General features: G+C 49.3%; 1 protein-coding gene across 1 annotated transcript in view; it reads right to left on the bottom strand.

Moving 5' to 3' along the window:
• Positions 1–976: 976 nt before the first annotated feature.
• The window catches only part of LOC140418084 (uncharacterized), a 104,729-nt gene continuing 97,874 nt past the window's right edge, over positions 977–7,831 (bottom strand). Inside the window, 2 exon segments of the mRNA XM_072501506.1 lie at positions 977–2,509; positions 2,512–2,598. Coding sequence (XP_072357607.1) covers positions 1,125–2,509; positions 2,512–2,598 — 1,472 coding nt within the window. The 3' untranslated portion in view covers positions 977–1,124.

Below are 7,831 nucleotides of genomic sequence, written 5' to 3'. Positions count from 1 at the left end.
CCTCGTCTATCTCCTCCCCAAGCTCCTCCTCCCATTTTCCCTTTAGCTCCTCCACCGAGGTTTCCTCCTCCTCCTGCATCTCCTGGTAGATCGCCGAGACCCTGCCCTCTCCAACCCATACACCCGAGAGCACCCTATGCTGGATCCTGAGTGCTGGAAGCAGCGGGAACTCCCTCACCTGCATGTACCTGAAGGCATTTCCAGGGGGGGAAGCCCAAATTTTTCCTCCAGCGCCCCAAGGCTCGCAAACATCCCATCTAAAAACAGGTCCCCCATCCTTCTAATTCCTGCCCTGTGTCAGCTCAGGAACCCTCCATCCATTCGCCCCGAAATGAACCGATGGTTCTCCCGGATCGGGGATCAAACCGAAGCCTCTACCTCACCCCTGTGGTGCCTCCACAGCGTGGAAATGTTGATGGGACATCAGAAACAGAGTTTTTATAATATTTCCCACAATCCAGACATTTAAAAGATCTCCCATCGTGTGAAGTCGCTGGTGCTGTGTGAACAGGTTCATTGAATTCCTTCCCACACATGGAGCAGGTGAATGGCCTCTCCTTGGTGTGAACTCAGTGGTGGTACAGCAGTATGAACAATCGCCTAAACCTCTTTCTGCAGTGAGAGCAAATGAATAGAGTGGAAACGGAGTGAATACACTGGTGACCCATCAGTGAATGTGGGTTTTCAAACCTCTTGTCACGGTCTCAGCATTTAACCAATCTCTCTGCAGTCTGAACTCACTGGTGTGTGAGGGGGCAGGATGTGAATTCAGGACTCAAGACAGGTCTAAAGGGGAACTTTAGAGACAGTTTGGCTGGTGGGAGGGAAGCATCAGGGACAACAAAAATGTTTCAAACTTAGTGACAAAGAAGCTCCTTGAGCTCCTCACACTTGTTGGAGGTAAGGATGGAGGAGACGGGAGAGCCCTTCGAAGGAAGCTTCTGTTAGAGATATTAAAAAGACTTGACACAGAATGTATTTCACACAAGGCTGATTTATGTTATATGTATCCAGAATATTAACACCTATAACTGGGCTGGAGTTTGTTACCATCAGCAGAAATGGACCTCAATGAACATTGTTCAGTCCTGGATGTGATTCATGGAAAAATGCATTTATTGTATTTAATGATGAATTTGTTGGTGTCTAATAAGGTGCGATGACTGAACGAATGCCTTCCCACACTCGGAGCACACGAGTGACTTCTCCTCATTGTGAATTCGCTGGTGTACAGTGAGATGAGATGATCGCCTGAATCCAGTGCCACAGTGAGAGCACCTGAATGGTCTCTCGTCAGTGTGAACACGTTGGTGGGACATCAGGTTCCCAGAACTTTTAAAGCACTTCCCACAGTCTGGGCATTTAAAAGGTCTCTCGTCACTGTGAACCCGCTGGTGTGTCAGCAGGCTGGATGACTGAGTGAATCCCTTCCCACACTCGGAGCAGGTGAATGGTCTCTCAGCAGTGTGAACTCGCTGATGTTCCAGCAGGTGGGATGATTGAGTGAATCCCTTCCCACACTCGGAGGAGACGGGTAGTGTCTCTCCATTGTGCACTTGCTGGTGTCTCAGCAATATGGATAATTGAATGAATCCCTTCCCACACTTGGAGCAGATGAATGGTCTCTCCCCAGTGTGAATTCGCTGGTGTGCGGTAAGCTCAGATGATCGCCTGAACCCAGTCCCACAGTGAGAGCACCTGAACGGTCTCTCGTCGGTATGAACACGTTGATGGAACAACAGTTCCCCGGAACTTTTATAGCACTTCCCACAGTCTGGGCATTTAAAAGGTCTCTCGTCTGTGTGAACTTTCTGGTGTCTCAGCAAGTTGGATGACTGAGTGAATCCCCTTCCACACTTGGAGCAGGTGAATGGCTTCTCCCCAGTGTGAGTCCGCTGGTGTATCAGCAGGTTGGATAAATGCAAGTATCTCTTCCTACACTTGGAACAGGTGAACACTCTCTCCCCAGTGTGAACTCGCTGGTGTACAATGAGGTTCGATGATCGCTTGAAGCCAGTCCCACAGTGAGAGCATCTGAACGGTCTGTCATCAGTGTGAACACGTTGATGGGACATCAGTTGCCTGGAGCTTTTAAAGCACTTTCTGCAATCTGGACATTTAAAAGGTCGCTCATTCGTGTGAATTCGTTGATGGGACATCAGTTCTCCGGAACTTTTATAGCACTTTCCACAGTCTGAACATTTAAAAGGTCTCTCCCCAGTGTGAACTCGCTGGTGTCTCAGTAGGTGGGATAACTGAGTGAATCCCTTCCCACATTCCGAGCACAAGAATGGTCTCTCCCCAGTGTGAATTCGCTGATGCTTTTTTAGGTCCGACAGGTCATTGAATCCCTTTCCACAGTCCCCACAGTTCCAGACTTTCTCTCCAGTGGAACTACACTTGTGTTTTGACAAGCCAGATGATCGGCTGAATCCTCGTCCACACACAGAACACATATACGGTTTCTCCCCATTGTTAACGGTACTTTCTCCTTCCATGTTGAATATCACTGATATTCAGATTATGGTAAATTGGGCGACTCTGTCAGATCCTGATGTGATGTTTGATTTCAGTTTCCCGACTGCACATTCTCCCCTTCTAATACCCTGTGAAATTGATTTAAAACAGAAAAAAGGGAGTGAGTGAGAGCCCACAAAAACTTGCTGTGAATTTAAGATGAATGAATCTGGTAATTTGTGAGACCGGCACAAACACCTTCATATTCAAATTCTCTAACAAGTCACACACTGTCCTGACCTGCCATTAAGTACTGGTTGAGCAGAAATTTCTTCCATTTAAATATTGGGAAGACTGAAGCTATTGTCTTCAGTCTCCACTACAAACACCATTCGCTAGACACTGATTCCATCTCTGAGACTTCACAATCAGGGTCAAATATTTCACCCCAAGATAAGCTTCTGATAACACATCTGTGGGATCTCCAAGAATGGGTTTCTATCTCAGTCATATCACTCAACTTTGCCATTTCTGATGTTTCTTAAACTCTCATCCATTCCATCATTACCACTACATTTGAATATTCTCAGAGAGTTCTAGAGTTTTTTACAGGACAGAATGAGGTCCTTAAGCTCATCATGTCTGCAATGGCCATCAAGTGCCTATTTATTTGAATCACATTTCCCAGCCATTGGCCCTTAGCCTCGTATGCTATGGCATTTTAAGTGTTCATCTAAATATTTCAAACACACTTCAGACTGGCTTCCCACATTCAACCTGTGATAAACTTGAGTTTATCCAGATCCCTGTCCTCTGCACTGAGTCCCATTCACTCATCCATCATCCTGTCCTCATTAAACTACACAGGCCCTCCTTTAAACATAACTGAATTTAAAACTCACATCTTTGTTTTCAAATCCCTCCATGACATTGCTCTTCCCTATTTCCAGTCACACAGATGTTTGAATACTTTTCCACAAACACACTTACATTCAGATTCTGATGAATTGAGTGACTCTGTCAAGTTTTGATCTGATGTTTGGTTTGTGATTTCCACCTTTAAATCCTGATTCTCAAATATTCTCTAAAAAATGTCAGCACTACGATTCTAGGATAGAAATTAAGAGACAAACATTTTTCTTGGTTTGGGTTCTCAGTATGTAAATGAAGTCTCTGTAAAGGAGTTTCCAAAATCCATCAGTCAGTCCAGGATAGAAATTCACAACATTGTTTCCTCCTGCTGACTGGATCAGATGGCCACGCATGCGCCCTGCTACACATTGCCCCAACAAAGCTGGCGCTCGTTAACTGTGGGGCCTCCAACTCAGGCTGCCGCGGCTCCTTTTGGTGCGATCGCAGCACCGGTTCTTATTCCAGTTTTGTAGCGTCCACTGGGTGCTTATGAAATCTCCCCACCCACTCCACCGCCTCTATTACCTTCCTATATTTATCCGTTACACTCGAATTTACAACCCAAGATACCCCCTTTGTGAAGCTGCTGTGCCCACACCGCGCATGCGCACACCGAACATCTATTGCGCATGCTCCATTTCTGAACCCACCATTGCGCCTGCGTAAAGCGCTCTTGTTCTGAGGATGGGACACATTCTGATTCGCCTCAAATCCTGGGTACGCAACCCACCATTGAAATTAAAGAAGAGCAAATTATATATATATTTTAAAAAAATATATTTTATTAAAGTTTTCAAACACAATTTTTTCCCTTACTAATCAAAGAAATAAAAATACAAGTAACATGATAACTGCAATATAACATTGTGTAACTAACATGGTAAACTAACCAAATAACACGAAGTAATACTCCCCCCGCCCCCTCTCCCCCTCCAAAAACCCAAACAATTTACCCCCCTCCCTCCCCCCCCCTCCCCCTGGGTTGCTGCTGCTGGTCATCTATCTTCCCTCTAACGTTCCGCTAGGTAGTCGAGGGACGGTGGCCGCCGCCTGGTGAACCCTTGAGCCGACCCTCTCAGCGCAAACTTCATCTGCTCCAGTTTTATGAACTCCGCCATATCGTTTATCCAGTCCTCCAGTCTGGGGGGTTTCGCCTCCTTCCACATGAGTAAAATCCTACGCCGGGCTACTAGGGATGCAAAGGCCACGACATCGGCCTCTTCTGCCTCCTGCACTCCCGGCTCATCCGCAACTCCAAATAAAGCTAACCCCCAGCCTGGTTTGACCCGGACCTTCACCACCTTCGAGATCACTCCCGTCACTCCCCTCCAATACCCCTCCAGTGCCGGACACAACCAAAACATATGTGTGTGGTTCGCCGGGCTTCCCCCGCACCTCCCACACTTGTCCTCCACTCCAAAGAATCTGCTCAACCTTGCTCCCGTTATGTGTGCTCTATGCAGCACCCTAAATTGGATCAGGCTAAGCCTGGCACACGAGGAAGAGGAATTTACCCTGCTTAGGGCATCAGCCCACAAACCCTCCTCAATCTCCTCCCCGAGCTCTTCTTCCCATTTTCCCTTCAGTTCGCCCACCAACTCCTCCCCCTCTTCTCTCATCTCCCGGTATATCTCTGACGCTTTGCCCTCCCCGACCCACACCCCCGAAAGCACCCTGTCCTGGATCCCTTGCGTCGGGAGCAGCGGAAATTCCCTCACCAGTTGTTTTGTGAACGCTCTCACCTGCATATATCTAAAGAAATTTCCCCGGGGCAGCTTATACTTTTCCTCAAGCGCTCCCAAGCTCGCAAACGTCCCGTCTATAAATAAATCTCCCACTCTCCTGATTCCTACCCGGTGCCAGCTCTGGAATCCTCCATCCAGCCTCCCTGGGGCAAACCTATGGTTGTTCCTGATCAGGGACCACACCGAGGCTCCCAGCACACCCCTCTGTCGCCTCCATTGCCCCCAGATACTTAATGTTGCCGCCACCACTGGGTTTGTGGTAAATTTTTTTGGTGAGAGCGGTAGTGGCGCCGTCACCAGTGCTTTTAAACTCGTCCCTTTACAGGACTTCATCTCCAATCTTTTCCACGCCGCTCCCTCTCCCTCTATCATCCATTTACGAATCATCGCCACATTGGCGGCCCAGTAGTAGTCACCCAAATTGGGCAATGCCAGTCCCCCTCTATCTCTACTACGTTGTAGGAACCCCCTCCTTACCCTCGGGACCTTCCCTGCCCACACGAAGCTCGTGATGCTCCTATCTATTTAAAAAAAAAAGGCCTTAGTGATCAGTATAGGGAGACATTGGAACACAAATAGGAACCTCGGGAGGACCATCATCTTAATTGCCTGCACTCTGCCTGCCAGTGACAGCGGCTGCATGTCCCACCTTTTGAAATCCTCTTCCATTTGTTCCACCAGTCGTGTCAGATTAAGTCTGTGTAAGGTTCCCCAGCTCCTGGCTATCTGAATCCCCAGGTATCGGAAGTTTCTTTCCACTCTCCTTAGTGGTAGGCCATCTATCCCTCTACTCTGGTCCCCAGGGTGTATCACAAAAAGCTCACTCTTTCCCATGTTAAGCCTGTATCCCGAGAAATCTCCAAACTCCCTCAATATCTGCATGACCTCTGTCATCCCCCCCACTGGGTCCGTCACATACAGCAGTAGGTCATCCGCGTAGAGTGACACTCGGTGTTCCTCTCCCCCTCTAATCACCCCTCTCCATTTTCTGGAGTCTCTCAGCGCTATGGCCAGTGGTTCAATTGCCAACACGAACAGTATTGGAGACAACGGGCATCCCTGTCTTGTTCCCCTGTATAGTCGAAAATACTCCGACCTTGCCGACCTGTGACCACACTTGCCGTTGGGGCCCCATAGAGGAGTTTAACCCAGTTAACAAACCCGTCCCCGAACCCGAACCTCCTCAGCACCTCCCATAGATACTCCCACTCCACCCTATCAAATGCCTTCTCTGCATCCATTGCCGCCACTATCTCTGCCTCCCCCTCTACTGGGGGCATCATTATCACCTCTAATAGCCGTCGCACGTTGACATTTAGTTGTCTCCCCTTTACGAACCCTGTCTGGTCTTCGTGCACCACCCCCGGGACACAATCCTCTATCCTCATTGCCAGCACCTTTGCTAGCAACTTAGCGTCCACATTTAGCAGTGAGATAGGCCGATAGGACCCGCACTACAGCGGATCTTTATCCCGCTTCAAGATTAGCGATATCGTCGCCTCCGACATTGTCGGGGGTAGGGTCCCCCCTTCTCTGGCCTCGTTAAAGGTCCTTACCAGCAGCGGGGCCAACAAGTCCACATATTTTCTATAAAATTCCACCGGGAACCCATCTGGTCCCGGGGCCTTCCCTGCCTGCATGTTCCCCAGCCCCTTGGTAACCTCGTCCACCCCAATCGGCGCCCCCAGGCCTTCCACCTCCTGCTCCTCCACCCTCGGGAACCTTAATTGGTCCAAAAACTGCTGCATCTCCTCTTTTCCCTCCGGGGGTTGGGACCTATAAAGTCTCTCGTAAATGTCTTAAACACCTCGTTTATCTTCCCTGCTCTCTGCACCGTAGCTCCCTTTTCATCCCTAATTCCCCCTATCTCCCTCGCCGCTGTCCTCTTTTGCAGTTGATGGGCCAACAGGCGACTCGCCTTTTCCCCATATTCATATCTCATCCCCTGTGCCTTCCTCCACTGTGCCTCCGCCCTCCTTGTGATCAACAGGTCGAACTCCGTCTGGAGTCGTCGCCTCTCCCTGTATAGTCCTTCCTCCGGGGCCTCCGCGTATTCTTTATCTACCCTCAAAATCTCCCCAGTAGTCTTTCCCTTTCCTTGGCCTCTATTTTCCCCTTGTGGGCCCTGATGGAGATCAGCTCTCCTCTGACCAACGCCTTTAGTGCTTCCCATACTACTCCCACTCGGACCTCCCTGTCGTCATTGGCCTCCAGGTATCTTTCGATACATCCCCGCACCCTTCCGCAGACTCCCTCATTCGCCAGTAATCCCACATCCAGTCGCCAGAGTGAACGCTGCTCCCTCTCCTCTCCTAGTTCCAGGTCCACCCAGTGTGGGGCATGATCTGAAACAGCTATGGCTGAATACTCAGTTCCTTCCACCCTCGAGATTAGTGACCTTCCCAAAACAAAGAAATCTATCCGGGAATACACCTTGTGAACATGGGAGAAGAAGGAGAACTCTTTGGCCTTCGGCCTAACAAATCGCCACGGATCCACTCCCCCCATTTGGTCCATAAACCCCCTAAGCACCTTGGCCGCTGCCAGCCTTCTTCCGGTCCTAGATCTAGATCTATCTAACCCTGGGTCCAACACGGTGTTGAAGTCCCCCCCCATTATCAGGTTTCCTACCTCCAGGTCCGGGATACGTCCCAGCATCCGCTTCATAAATCCCGCATCATCCCAATTCGGGGCATATACGTTAACCAACACGACCT

This window comes from Scyliorhinus torazame, chromosome 5, assembly GCF_047496885.1.
Source record: "Scyliorhinus torazame isolate Kashiwa2021f chromosome 5, sScyTor2.1, whole genome shotgun sequence".
Lineage (NCBI taxonomy): Eukaryota > Metazoa > Chordata > Chondrichthyes > Carcharhiniformes > Scyliorhinidae > Scyliorhinus > Scyliorhinus torazame.
The sequence above is the reverse complement of the archived record's forward strand: the minus strand, read 5'-3'. Positions and strand labels throughout refer to the sequence as shown.